Here is a 14427-nt window from a genome sequence, read left to right as displayed (position 1 = left end):
TGGAATCGGGTTTCTGCAGTGCTGGGGAATTGAACCCATGGTCCATGCTTAGTACTGGGCCACCGGAGCTACATCCTCAGTCCAAATGCTTACGTGTTAGTCAGTGCCCACTCTGGCATCATGTAGGCCCACGCTGCATCGTTAATACAGTGTCAAGGAATCCTTGCTATGAAGATGTGCACCCCCACTGCTGTAGCCACTCCTCACTCCTGTGTCTAGGTAGAGCTCTGCCTGGCAGCTTTGTTCTGATAGAGGAGGGTCTTCCCTACATTCCTTGGCTCCGCTGTGCTTCAAATGCTGGGCTTCGGCCGCAGCTGCTCTATTTGCGCATGCGTCTGTGCGTATGTAGATAGGTGCGCAGGTATGTACATGCACGTGGCAGGAAGAAGGCTGACCTCAGGTGCTGTCCACCTCGAGAAAAGGTCTTTTGCTGCCCCGGAGCTCCAAGAATAGGCTAGGCCAGATGGCTCGTGGAACTGGGGGAATCCCCCTATCTCTGTGCACCCTTCCCCCACTGCGCAGCTGGGATCACGAAGGTGCGTCACCAAGGCTGGCGTCTGTGGCTTCTGCCACTTGAACTCGGGTCCCTATGCTCGAAGAGCAAGCACTTCATTGAGCGATCTGCTCAGCCCCGGCTTCAGTTGTTCTCCGCTTCAGCTCCGCCTTGGGGCACATGCTGTGTTAACTTTTAAAAGCCGGTTGTTGACGAGGCCTGGTGGTGTATGCTTTCCATCCCAGCTCTTGGGAGGCAGAGACACGTGTGTATGTCTGTTAGAGATCAGCCTGGCCTACACAGGGGGTTCCAGGCCAACCAACCAGAGCTATACCTGGAGAGCCTATCTCAGCAAGAAAAGGCCGTCACTGGTCTGACTACCCGTGGCCTCACCCTCTGTTCGTTCCTTCAGTTCAAACACCTCCCTAAGGTTTCCTCAAGGCTCACACCCGTACCTTAGACACCCTTCCCAGAGATAGTGATACCAACGGTGTCTTCTTGTCCCCATTCTTTCCCTTTCTCATCCTTGACGACCCGCCTCCCCCCTTCTTCTGTGGCTTCCCCTGGAAGCAGGCTCTGTAAGGGGAAAGCTGTTGCATCTGGCCCTCATCACCGTCAGTGGACCGGGCCCTGCTGCTCAGAGCATTAGCGAGCCATCTTGGCTTTACTTCAGTTGTTTGTTAGTAACAAATGGCACCAGGGGTGTGTGCCCCACTGGTCTGATTTTCACATGACATTTCTGGGTCTTGATAGCCAAGAGACTCTCTTTGGTATCCAGCCAATCCTGACCCTCTGAACATGTGTGCCTGGATGGCCCAGTTTTAGGTACCAGGGCACTTTTCCACTAGGGAGAGTGGTCAGATTACAGATGGGCACTTATGCCACGCCAAGGAGGGGCACTTTTTCCTCTGTGTATGCCACATATTTGCTGGAGTCTCAGATCCAGAAAAAGGCAATGGATGTGCTGCTGCTGGAGTTCAAAGTGACTGTGAGTCACATGAGCGTCCTAGGAGCTGACCTGGGCCTCTGGAAGCACAGAGGGCACTTTAAATGGCTGAACAGGCCACTCTTTTTCCAAAGACAGAATCCCCTAGAACTTCCATTCCTTTGTGAAACACTTAAACACACACACACACACACACACCCCAAATTATTGTATTACTGTTTATAAGTGTCTGTGTAAATGAGTGCCTGCATATATGTCTGTGTACCATATGTATTTCTGGTGCCTGAGGAGGTAGGGAGCCTTCATGTGGATGCTGGGAACTGAACCTGGGTCCTTTCTAGGAACAACAGTGCTCTTATCCACTGAGCCGAGTCTCCAGTCCTGTGAAAGACTTTTATTAGGTGCTCCCGGCTCCAGCAGCCCGGGTCTTCACATTTGCTGGGGTTGCTGCCTCTCAGTTCGGTTTTGTTTCCTACAGTCTCCTGGTGGCCCGGGGGGCCTTCTTTGGCTCAGATTCCTGGCCTCTGGCTGCTGGTCCTCTGCCTCAGTCTCCAGGAAAGCTCTGTGATTCCATGAAGGCTCCGGATGCTTGCCTGCCTCTTGTTCCTCTGTGTCCTGGGTGGGCCTCGTCAGAGCTGGCTAAGTGCGTAAGCTCGGGCTGTCCCGAGGGCAGCCTCCAGGTCAGCCGTGTGTCCAGTCCCCTGGGCTACCACTCGGGAGCCCCAAGCCTTGCCTCCCATGTGGCTGCACACAGCCAGTGCCCAGGCTTCAGCTGTGAAGGTGGGTGTGGCATCCTGGGGGGCAGAGAATCATAAGGGGAAGGAAGAAGCTATGTGGAATAGTCCTCACTGACTTTACCCATTGGATGGACCCTCAAGGGTGCAGCCACCAGCCATGTGCACCCTCTCCCGGGCTGGGCACAGGGGAGGAGCATTTGGTGAGGCGATAAGGAATGGGCTGGACTGGGAATACGGATGAGCATCTGAGACTTGTTTGCAAGGAACTGGGACCTTGAGGCAGGTGACTAAGGAATTTCACAATGCCTTCTGAGAAGGGGAAGGGGGCATCTTTAGGGATGAGGAGAGCCTGCTCTATTCCTGTCACAGGTTATCTCCCTGAACCCTACATCTCCTGTCTGGAAGAATAAAAGAGGTGGAAACAGTTAGGCACGGGCCACTTTGGGTGGGTTCTTGGGACCCTCTTACCTGGGCTACTTGGCAGGCACACAGGACACTGCCAGTGGGCTGGGGGCTGAGCAGCAGCACGGATATGCTGGGGGCCTGTTTGCACAGCTGCCGCACGACCTTTACCAGCACCTGTATGAGGGTGACACAGTGACCCACCACTCCCCAGAGGCCCGGGACCTCCCAAGGCAGGACTTGGCCTTCTGCAGGCCCCGGGCAGGTCACTGCATGGCACTCACTGAGAGGGACTCGGCAGAGACAGTGTCCACAATCAGAGGCCCCTCCGAGTGTCGTTTCAACAGCTCCTGGGATTTCTCTGTAGCCTGTGGGGCAGAGGAGCAGTGGAGGGGCCAGAGATGGATGTTCCACGTCTGAGCCGAGACCCAGTCAAACATCCCCTCCCTCCCTCCCTCCCCCCTCCCTCCCTCCCGTGCTCTGAGGAGAGGTGGTGGGGGCTCTGCCTGGCATGGCCTGCTTTCTTGGGTCCCATCTGCGACCTTCTCTGACTGCCTTGGCTCTTCTATTCTGTCACAGGGCCCTACAACAGTTGCTGAAGGTGAGAGGAGGAAGGCCAGATGGCGCAGATGGCCGGGGAGGGGACCAGGAACTAGCAGTCAAGGAGCAATTAAGGCTGAACAGCATTTGAATCAGGAGGCTGCCTAATGGGAATGGCGGCGGGGCGGGGNGGTGGTGGTGGTGATGGAGGTGGAGGGGCCAGAGCTGTGGCCAGGCAGAGGTGGGGAGTGGCTTGGTGATATGGGTCATGGGAGCACAGCAAGTAGGACCCTGCACCTGACTTCTATCCCGGTTCTGGAAGCTTCCTAGGGTGAGCGAGGTGATGTCCACGAGTACTGGGCACGGCTGACCTCCTCTTACCTGGCCCTTCTCCAGTTTCCGGATGGCAGTGTTGGCACGGCGCTGTAGCATCTTGAGTGTGGTCTGCAGCTCCTGACGTTGCCACTGAGGTATCACGGCAGACTCGGCTACCTATGGTCAGAGCCGTGTGTCACCGCCCTTGCCATCCCCCTGACTGACAGTGCCGGGGCAGACACCATACCTACCCTGAAGACAAACATCTAGGCCGGCTGGAAGGCTGGGAGGGACAGAGGGGGGACACGGCCAGTGGAGGGTAGGGACTGGAGTGGTGAGGGTGGCCCCTGACCTCGGTGAGACGTCCTATGTCCTTAGATAGCTGGTGAGCTTCCGGCAGGTCTCGGCTGCCCCGACTTAGTCTCTTGCTGGCTGCTTCCACCTCCTGAGACAGGCCCTGGCCCACCTCTCGGGCCTATGGGAGGGGACAAGAACGTGAAGGCATACAGTCACCCTCCTAGGACAGGGTCTCACACCTCACTGCAGTCTGGGCCATATTAGAAATGTTTGCCAGTTGGGGCCAGTCAAGGAACCAGGCCTAAATTAGCTGCTGCTAGCTGCCAGCAGATGCTACGTTCCCAGCAGTGTGTGTTAGCGCTGGGCATTGCTGAGCCTGGGGGTCAGCTGTGTGTTCCCCTCATCCCTCCGCCCCCACCCCATATTCAGAAGTCTCCAGGGCTTCTAGTACTCTGACCTGTTGGGCCTGCTCCCCAGTGATGGCCAGCAGGCGAGTAATGCCCTTGACCAGCTGCCGATCCCCAATGATCACCAAGTCCCCCACGGCCCCGGTACTTAGCAGGTGCCTAGAGGAAGGCGGGGAAAGGGGTGATAAGGGAGAAGTCCGAACCCAGAGCAAGGGATGGCTGCTAAGGTTAAGGGAGGACGGGGATCCAGGGCTCAGAAGCAGGGTGACCCAAGAGTGACTCACGTCCCACAGCACAGCTCCACAGAGGTGTGAATTGCAGCCTGGGAGGCTGGCCCCAGTGCCTGGGCAACAGGAACCCCCACGGACACCACCCGGACAGGGTCTGGGTACACCTGAGAGGAAGGCGGGGCAAGGGCCGTCAGCTGCCGGGGAAGGACAAGGGAGGCCTCCTGGGATCACCCGTCTACCACTCACCTCATCCAGTGAGCGAAGGCCGGGGATGCGGGCAGTGTGCGCCAGGGGCACTTCCTCCATGAACACAGGCTTATCCTGCCCCACGACTTCCTGCACATAGCTCTCTACTGTCCGTAGCTGCTCTGTGGTCAGTGGGGTCTGGGAGGGTGGGGACACAGAGCGACAGGCACAGGTTTGGTAACTGCTTCTGCCCATTAAAGGGTAGCTGATGTTCCCGTCGGGGACAAGGTGAGGGGTAGCGAGAGGTGAAAGTACTACCCTGAATAGGGTGACCTTGCTGAGGTGAGGGTCCAAGGAACAGTACCGGGGTACCGACCCAGAGCCTGGGTCCTCGACACTGGTTGACCCTAGTCTGTCTTGGAGCATGTCACTTCCCATAAGTCCATCTTTCTGTGTCCAGCTCACCTGGGTGGCCACGTCAAAGCGCAGCCGCTCGGGGTTGAGATGGGAGCCCCGCTGCTCGGTGGTCGGTCCGAGGGTCTTCCGAAGGGCCCAGCTCAGCAGGTGGGTGGCCGTGTGCTTCACCATGCATCCCATTCGCCAGGCCTGGAACACTTTTGTCACCCAGGGTCCTGGGTGAGGGCCGGGGTGGGGTGGGGGGGAGGGGCTACAAGAAATCAAGAGCAGGTTACCTTATCTACATACAGCTGCACTTGATCCCCGACCTGTAAGTGCTCAGGAGCCATGGCCTCATGCAGGATAAAGCCCCCACAGAGCTGAGCCCGGGCCACAGGGAACAACACATCCTAGGGAGAGGAGGAGGTAGCCAGATAACTGCTTGTGGTCATGTCGCCACTGGTGTGGCGTCACATCTGCCTCCCACGGGAGCCATCCCCGGGGTGTCTGACACTCACCTGCTGCCCTATACGGACAAGGTAGCCTCGGTCTGAAGCCTGACCCCCTTGTTCAGCGTAGAAGTTGGTTCTGTCTAGTAGGAGGCCACAGCGCTGGCCTGCTCCCACGGAGGCCACAGCTGTCCCAGTCTCTGAATACAGCTGTAACACCCGGGCCTCACAGAGGCTGAACTCTACCAGAGGCAGAAGGATTATCAGTGTTAGGGCCCTGGGATGTGACAATGGGTTTGGGATTTGAAGCAAAGGCTTTAGAGGGTAAAGGAGAAGGCATTTCCAGATGAAGGAGGTAGTGACCCCTGCTGGATACTTTGGGCAATGCAAGAGGCTGATGGCTACCATTTCCCTCCTTCCCAGTCAAGGTCAGGTAAGCTTGTGCCTACGTAGCAGCCTGGGTCTAGGTCCTGGGTTCTCACCATAGTCCCCGTTGGGGTGAAGAGAGTAGTCATACTTGGGGCTGTCATCAGTTGGGGGTACGCCTTGACGGTGCAGCTCCTCCAGTGCGTGGACGTCAAGACACAATCCCTCCTCCTGATCTGCCTCTGCCTGCTGGGCCTGGTGCTGCAAATACAATCGTGTGTGTGTGTGTGTGTGTGTGTGTGTGTGTGTGTGTGTGTGTGTGTGTAGGTGCTGAGGGGGTGCCAGGTGCACAGAGAACTCCATGGGATGGGACTTGAACCTTTGAGAGCCCTGTCTCTGTGGACCCTGCGGCTTGCATGGAGTGAGACCTAAGGGGGTTTGTTGGCCTCTAGAGAGCTATCTTAGGTGGCTAGTACACGAGACAGGACAGGTGCCTCGGGGTCAGGTCTCTTTGTCCACAAGCACCCCTGGCCCTCTCTTCTTCTGTTCGGCCACAGGGGCTGATGCTCCTCTCTATGGACTGAGCAGGGCCCGTGGTTCTGTCTCCTCACCTCTAAGGGCTGAGGGAGGAATGGCCGGGTCACTGCCGAGCCCCGCGGCTCTGTACCTGAGCCTCCTTCTGGGCTAGCTGCTCCAGTCCTGCCATGTCCAGCTTCACCCCCTTCTCCTCCAGCATCAGCTCCACCAGGTCCAGGGGAATCCCCAGATTCCCAGACAGCGACAATGACCAGGCCACTTCGGCTGAGGGAACAGGGCAGAGGGTTGTGGGTGGGAGTGGCAGGTCGGAGGGAGGAGAAGGAAGGAAGCCAGCTTAGGCCTTGTTTCAGCCACATGAACCCCTCTCATGTGTGTGAGGAGCCATCTTGAAACTTTGAAACTTCGGGTTCCAAGGTAGGATAAAGATGCGGACTCATTGCATTTTGGTGGTCTCAGTTTAAGCATGAAGCTGACTGTGGTAACAGGGGATGGGAGGTGGGGCTGGTTGGGTGGCTGGGTGGTTAGGAGAGGGGGTGGCAGGGCAGGGGTCCTGTGGTGCTCAGGTTTAAAGCAACTGGGAGAAACTTCTGGCAGAAGCTGGGGCTGGGGCTGGGGGCGGGGTGTGTGAGTCTGAAGCCCCTGGAAGGCTGAAAGCTCCGGCCTCTGCTCACCCTGGCGAGCCTGAGAATCCCTTTGCTTTGGCCAGGCTCCCGACTCACCAGGGAACAAATCAGAAGGGCCCAGGCGCTTGACAGTGCGATCAATGATCCGCCGGCCTCGCTGCAGGGAGGCCAGGAAGGCTGCCTCATCCTCTGACACCAGGCTGGCTATCTGAACCGAGGCAGGGCAGGGAGTGGATCTGGGTTTCCTTGGAGACGGGACGGGCTTCTCCCTACAGCTCTCCGGGCAGCCTCCCCGCCCCCACCCACCCTCCCCACCCCGATCAATACCTTGACTGAGTTCTTCTCAAGTTCTGGATAAGCAGCTCCCTAGGGGTGTGGGAGAGAAGAGATAAATGGTCCACCCATCCTCTTACCCTGGCATCAAGGGACACCTACCCAAGGGGCTCAGATGCTTTGAGAAACTGGGGAGGGACTCAAATAAGGAAGTGACTTCCCAGGGGAGCAGGCATATAAAAGGAAGGGAACCCGGAGGTCAAAGGTCCAGCACCCTGAATGAACGTCCTTCCAAGGTCTCCCTGATTTTCGTGAGCAAGACCAGCTCTCTCAGCCTCCTTGATGGGGTGCGGGGCTGGACAGTGAGGGTGGGACACAGCTGGGGCTCAGTGGTGGGCTCCCAAGGGCTCAGAAGGCCTGAAGAGAAGAGGAGGCTCTGTACTTACCAGTGTCTCTACCACCACTGGCACCAGGCTGCCTAGAAAGCCAGGCGGTGCCTGCAAGACCTCTGTGGAATAGCGCACAGCTCGGCGGAGAATCCGACGGAGAACTAGCCTGGAGGGTTTCAGAGCACAGCTGTGACCGCCTAGCATCATCCAGCCAGCAATACGGGGGTGGGGAGTGAGGGGTGCTCCCCTATTCCCTCTGAGCTCTTGACCTGACTTCACCTCCCCATTTCCCCCCTCCCAGCCCTGCCCTTCCAGACTCACGGGGCACCTGACATCCCCGGGGAGACACCGTCAGCAATGCAGACACTGAGTGTGCGGATGTGGTCGGCTACCACTCGGTATGCCGTGTCTATCCGTCCCTCGTCTGCTGCCCCTACCCGGCCAGAGTAAGGGGGAGCCCCGCAGCTCTGTAAAGCAGGAGAGTAGCCACGGGTGTTGGGTCTGCCTGATCTGGCTCCGGTATGGGCTTATTCTCAGTCATAAAACTGACCACTGCATCCCGTAGGAACCCCCACTCTCCAAGAATGGAGTCCTGTGAGAATTCTCTGCACTGGTGAGAAAACTCCAAGAAATCAAGACAAATGTGACCCTAGTTCCTTCAAAACACAAGAGTTGTTCTTGGAATGTGTTTCCGTGCTCCTCCCAGGGGTAGTGGGTAGGAGTGAGTTTACTTCAGCTATGGTTATTCATACACCTCTATAGAAAAAAATGTTTTTGTTGAATGTGGGTTGTATACTTGTGACTGTACACCCTTCTCTTGTAAGAAGGTGATTCGTTTTAACAACAAATTGTCTGCTGCTCTGAATAAAGTTGGTTATTGCATGGGACTTTAGTCTGCCTCATTTTTAGGTCCCACTCTCTCGGCTTCTCGCCAACAACCAGAGTAGTAAACAATGCCTAGAATGGTCTTCCCAGCACTGGGGAGGCAGAGGCAGGCAGATCTCTGAGTTTGAGACCAACCTGGTATGCACAGCAAATTCCAGGACGGCCAGAGCTATACAGAGAGGCCCTGTCTTGAAAAATCAAATACAAAGACCAACAAAATGAACAACAACGAAAAAACCAACTAAAAAAAAAAAAAAAAAACCCAAACAAACCCAAACTCCAAAGCAACAGAATGGCCTTTTGGAAAAGCTAACCGTGGCATAGGACTCCCTGGACCTTGTGGGGCTAGCGCTGAGTATGAAAAGGCCCATAGTGGCTGTCACCTGCTCAATTTCCATGGGCAGAGCATCCCTGAAGCACATCCCATCTCTGCTGGCTGGTTTTGTGTCAATTTGACACAAGCTAGCGTGATCGTGGAAAAAGGAATCTCCACTGAGAAACTGCCTCGCCGTTCTGTCCTGTGGGTAAGCCTGTGGTGTTATTTACTTGATTGATGATGGATGTGGGAGGACCCAGCCCACTGTGGGCAGAGCAGCTCCTAGGCTGGTGGTGGTGGTCCCGGGTTCCATAAGAAACAGGCTGAACAAGTCACAGTGAGCACGCTTGTAAGCAGCTCTCCACCACAGCCTTTGCTTCAGTTCCTGCCCTGACTGCCAACTGAGGTGACTATGATACAGAAATGTGATTGAAATAAATCCTTTTTCTCACCAACTTGCTTAAGTCATGGTGTTTATTATGGCTATGGAAATCCTAAAATACCACCCATCCCTAAAACAACTTCTCTAGAAAGTGCTATTACCCTTGCTTACTTTACTTTTTATTGATTTATTAAGACAGGGTCTTACTGTGTACCTCTGGCTCACCTAGAACTCGCTATGCAGACCAAGCTGGCCTTGAACTCAGAGACTGGCTAGCACATGCCTGGCCTCAACACTTGCTTTAAAGAAGAAGAAAAGGGTTTGAGAATGTGACTCGGTTGACAGAATGCTTACTTTACATGCATGTAGCCCCTAGCACTGCATAAAACTGGGCACAGAGACCTAGTCCAGTAACCCCAGAACTTGGAAGGAAAAGGTGGGGGGGCTTAGGAGTTCAAAGCCATCCTTGGCTACCTGGCAAGTTCAAGGGCAGCTTAGAATATGTGGGACTGTTCAATTAAAAAACCAAACAAACCCCCAAAACATCCATCTGTCTGTCTATCTGTCTCTATCTATCTGTCTATCTGTCTATCTATCTATCTATCTATCTATCTATCTATCTATCTATCTATCTGGAGCAGATGTGAAGTCTGGGCCAGGCTGGTATGAACCCCTATCTATCTATCTATCTATCTATATATCTATCTATCTATCTGGAGCAGATGTGAAGTCTGGGCCAGGCTGGTATGAACCCCCTTACCCCCGTTTGCCTCTCTGATCTTTCTAGAGGTAATGGTCAGGGGTCAGGGAGTGGGAATAAAGGAAGCTGGTATACACTCAAACATGCCACAGCAGGCTACTTAATCTGCCACTCACCACAGTGCTTAAGCCACTCTCTCAGCCCCACCCAGTGATGGGTCTTTTCCTTTGACTTCAGTGAGATATCTTGTCTCTTTGATAGCGTCTACTCTTCAGCCGCTCACCTGGTGTATGGCGTCGAGCAGTGGCGAGAAGAGGTCGGTGTCATAGGTGGACCGTTTGCCCTGCAGGACAGCCACCAGCCTTTCCAGGCCCATTCCTGTGTCTACATGTCGCTGCGGCAGCAGCTGCAGGCTTCCGTCTGCCTCTCTGGCCAGGAAAAGTGTGCAAGGTGAGGCCAACTGAGGCAGGTCCGAGGCAGGTGCTCAGGTTCAGCAGAAACCTGATAACCCATGGCGTGGGAGTAGCAGGGACCTGAGGGCAGATGGACCTAGACATGCCTACTAAGACAGAGTCTTTGTCTTTAGAGAGACCTGCCAAGATATGTTAGAAGGTAAGAAGAAAACTGTAGCGATCACCAAGCTTAACTCCGTTGTATGACAGGAGGCCGGAGAGTATCAGTAACTAACTAGTCCAGGCTGTCAGGACAAGGACGAGAATTAGATCAGTTTCTCTTTTTAAAAAGCATGTAAGACCGCCCCCCCAAAAGGTGTGTAAGTTCAGTTAGCAACTAATGGTAGTCATGGCCACCATTACCTGTAGTGTTGCATGAAGACCAGATTCCAAAGCTCCACCAGCTGGGGGCTTCCCATGCCCTCTGCCAGGTCATAGTGGATCTCAGTACAAGGTCCACAAGGCCCAGTGTCTCCCATCTCCCAGAAGTTCTCTTGTAGTCCGAAGGAGAGCACACGGCTGGCAGGCACTCTGGGGAGAGAGCCATGTAAGTGGTGGGAGACTGGCATGTTCAGAAGCTGGCACCACCGCCTTGCCCCCCAGCCAGCTATGACAACCTCTTACCCATGTCCAGCTCAGGAAAAAGGGTCCTAGGGCTGAGCGACATACAGCATGCTGGCACATGCCAAACTCATGAGGGTTTGTACTGACCGTCTGCTTTCCACTCTTCCCAATGCCAGTGGGGGACAGAAGAAGGGGCCTGACTTACCCCAAGCTGAGCCAGATGTCTCTGGTCTCCAGGTCTGGGTCCAGCCCTGTCTGGGAGTCACCACTGAAGTAGGAGACCCACAACCTGTCCTCGGGGATCCCGTAGACTTGAGTCAGCAGTTCCCAGGCCATGCTACAAGCTTCCTCCTACAGGCAAAACCACCGCAGGGGAGGAGAGATGTGACATTGGGGTCACCCAAGATCATGAGGCCAAGACAAAAACCATTCCCACTACCCACCCTAGTTTCAGATCAGGCCGTGTCCACTTCTGCCTTGAGTTTTTCCTGTCCCCATTCTTACAAGCCTACCTTCTTTCCAGACCCAGATGAACTCTATCTTCTCCTTAAGCCTCTCAACCCACCCACCCTGACGTGGGGACTTTTGTCTAGTGACAATCTCTGCACAGCTGCCTGGCTATCTGCTCAGCTAACTTTTAAACAGCCATTAAGCAGGTGACAGTCCTTTCCTTCAGTCACGGAAGTGAGGCATATTCTTTCCTATTGGACATCGTGTGTGTGTGTGTGTGTGTGTGTGTGTGTGTGTACACACCTGTAACATGTGGGCATGCACCTGTGAAAGTCAAAGGACAACTATGGGTGACTACTTAAGAGCTAATTTTTGTTGAAAACAGGGTCTCTCATTAGCTTGGCACTTTGATGTAGGCCAGACTAGCTTGTCTGTGAACTTCCAGGGATCCTACTGTCTCCATCTCCCATCTGGCCATTCCAGCACGATAGGCACACACTGTTGGCCTGCACTTTAAATGCCAGTTCTGGGGCATCCACAAACACTTTACCAACCGAGTCATCTTTCTGTCTCCCCTATAACACACTGTGTCTAGCTCTTGGTCACAACATCCAGCACTCAGGGTTCAAAGACTTCCTTAACTCTAGAGCTCCCTGGACACCCACCTTAAAATATTCACCCCCGAAAGCCCAGTTGCCAAGCATCTCGAAAAAGGTATGATGAGAGAGATCTCGGCCCACATCCTCCAGGTCGTTATGGCGTCCTCCAGCCCTGACACACTTCTGGCTGTTAGCGACACGTCGGAAGCCTGCCATCTCGCTTCGTGGATCCACTGTGCCCAGGAAGATGGGCTTGAACTAGAAGCACATAAAAGTCGGGAAGGGTAGAGAAGAGGTGTACGAACTTAAACAAGAGACTCTGCCTAGTAAAAAGTAGTAAAATTTACAGATAAGGAAGTGGTTGGACAGAATCAAAGCTTCAAGAATATTACCAAGCACCTAGCAGGAGTGCAATAAATGTCTACTTAATGGATGAATTTTATTTATTTAAATAGTCTTTCACTCGGAGCCTGCCCCTCTGGGCTTCACAGCTGCGATCCGGAGATAATAAACTTAATTTCTCCCCACAAGTTTCCAAGCTAATTCCCCAAGACCTAACCAGGTCCCCACCCCATTTTACCCAGCCCCTCTTCCACTCAGAGTTCCGCCCCTCACATTTTTGGTCCAATCCTGAAGCGCTTTTCTCAGGCTGACTCCCGAGCTCCGCCCCCGACCGGTGTGGCCCCGCCCCCACCTGGTTCATGCCTGCATTGACGAAAAGCAGGCTGGGGTCGCCGCGCGGCCTCACGGAAGCGGAGGGCACGAGCCGGTGGCCGTGGCGATCTCGGAAGAAGCTCAGGAAGGCGTCCCGCACGGCCGCTCCGTGGGGTGGGCCGGGCTCGGTTGAAAAAGGCTGCCATGGGCACGACCTCCCAATGGCTCGCCGCAGCTTCCAGGCTGCGGCAGCCAACGCCACCGCCATCTTAGCTCCGGGCAACGGCTTCGCGGGGGTCAAAGAGTGACGTTCGAAAGGACGCCTAGTGTTTCCTACAGCGGCCCCTGGCGGGTGGAAGACTTAGAGGGGCCAATCTCAGCTTCTGTTGAAAGGGGTTCCCCAAGAAGGGGACTTCTTCCCCTGCCGAGCGGTTCAGCATACCACTTTGCACAGAGTAGACCCTTAATTCATCCAGGGTTAAACAGATAATTATAAAAAAAAAATAATTACATGCTAAGCTGTATTTTGGACGTTAGTAGCAATGTTAACACAATGCCTCTGCTTCCAAAATCTGTATTCTGGCAGTAATGGTGGTTGTGCCATTGATTTTGTGGAGTTGCAAATGAACAGGTGTGGGTGCAGTTCGGTGCGTGGGCCGTGTGGTTTGTGCTGACCCAGGCTGAAGAGTGCCAAGGGATCGTGAGTATTCAAGAGGTGGTCAAGAAGTACAGAACCCTGCGTAAGTGCCAGGCACCGCTCTAAAGCCTTGCCAGGTCCTCTTCTGCCCTCGGTTTGCAGAGCCACTTTGTCCTTAGGGACTGAAGCAGGTTCTTTGGAGCAGGAGTCTGGTGGAGACACAGAAGCCAGACTGCATCTGCTCCATTATTAATTGCTTAATGACATTTGGTCTTTTAATTTGCTCGGGGATGAGAGAATCCAGGTCGACAGGTCAGGACAAAGCTGTTGGCTGAAAGCTGTGACGATGGCTTTCCATGAGCCTCCCAGGGCCCTGAGACTTTGAGTTTTGCTGAGATAAAAGCGTCCCAGTCCCCTTGACTTCCTTTCCATGGTAACAGCGGTGACAGGAAGCCCACAGACCTTGTGGGTGCAGCTAGACAGCTCAGGGGCTTCTCATGATGCCCTTGCTTGACCTTTAGTCTGGGAAATTTAGCAGATCTAGGAAGAGAAAGGGATTTGCCAAGTTTAAGACCTAACAGAGTAGTGGTTCTCACCCTGTGGGTGGAACCACATCGGGGTTGCATATCATTTATTTACATCATGATTTGTAACAATAGCAAAATTGCAGTTATGAAGTAGCAATGAAGATAATTCTATGGTTAGGGGCCACCACACCATGAGGAACTGCATTAAAGGGCTGCAGCATAAGGAAGGTTGAGAACCACTGCACTAGAGGTTACTGAACCCATGTCTTTGTGGTCAGGAGGACAGCCTTGGCCACCCAGGGGGCGCTTTTGACCGGCAGTCTTTGTGTGTTATTTGGGTCTTTTGAAGCACAGCTTCTTTTCAGGGAACACATAGTCTATTTTGGACTGGAGTTTCTATAGCAATGGTGAATTCTGACAAGCCAGTATATCCATCCCATGATTCCCTGTCTTCTCTTTTCCATGTAGGTTAAAGGTGTTGTTCTGCCTCTTTTGGTTTCCTCCAGGGTGTTTGGAACAGAAACCTGAAGCCAGATGGGGATTTCTGAGATTGGTGACCTTGAGAAAACACTGAAATTCTTTTTTTTTTTTTTTTTTTTTTGGTGTTTTTCGAGACAGGGTTTCTCTGTGTAGTCCTGGCTGTCCTGGAACTCACTCTGTAGACCAGGCTGGCCT

At 54.1% G+C, this 14427-nt stretch overlaps 1 protein-coding gene across 1 annotated transcript; it reads right to left on the bottom strand.

The window, feature by feature from the left end:
• Nucleotides 1-1814: 1814 nt before the first annotated feature.
• On the bottom strand, nt 1815-12863 carry Aars2 (alanyl-tRNA synthetase 2, mitochondrial). The gene is made up of 22 exons (XM_021217922.1): nt 12629-12863; nt 12001-12192; nt 11091-11236; nt 10685-10852; nt 10153-10297; nt 7908-8053; nt 7644-7752; nt 7252-7290; nt 7021-7132; nt 6432-6565; nt 5881-6025; nt 5468-5640; nt 5246-5359; nt 5019-5159; nt 4614-4751; nt 4422-4531; nt 4188-4296; nt 3786-3908; nt 3500-3610; nt 2863-2946; nt 2645-2755; nt 1815-2233 (listed from the first exon to the last, which is right to left on the bottom strand). The coding sequence occupies exons 1-22, from the start codon at nt 12854-12856 to the stop codon at nt 2069-2071; spliced, it is 2943 nt and encodes a 980-aa protein (XP_021073581.1). The 5' UTR covers nt 12857-12863; the 3' UTR covers nt 1815-2068.
• Between the last annotated feature and the right edge of the window lie 1564 nt (nt 12864-14427).

Source organism: Mus pahari, chromosome 18, assembly GCF_900095145.1.
Source record: "Mus pahari chromosome 18, PAHARI_EIJ_v1.1, whole genome shotgun sequence".
NCBI classification, from domain to species: domain Eukaryota; kingdom Metazoa; phylum Chordata; class Mammalia; order Rodentia; family Muridae; genus Mus; species Mus pahari.
Note: the sequence above shows the minus strand (reverse complement) of the source record. Positions and strands in the feature narration are given on the sequence as shown.

Excerpts from the sequence above, each read along its gene's own strand:
- Aars2 (XM_021217922.1), bottom strand. The coding sequence starts at position 12,856 with ATGGCGGTGGCGTTGGCTGCCGCAGCCTGGAAGCTGCGGCGAGCCATT. Across the intron at positions 3,611-3,785 it reads ACATAGGACGTCTCACCGAG|GTAGCCGAGTCTGCCGTGAT; the intron begins GTCAGGGGCCAC and ends CTCTGACCATAG. Across the intron at positions 2,234-2,644 it reads GTGCCTGCCAAGTAGCCCAG|GATGCCACACCCACCTTCAC; the intron begins GTAAGAGGGTCC and ends TCTGCCCCCCAG.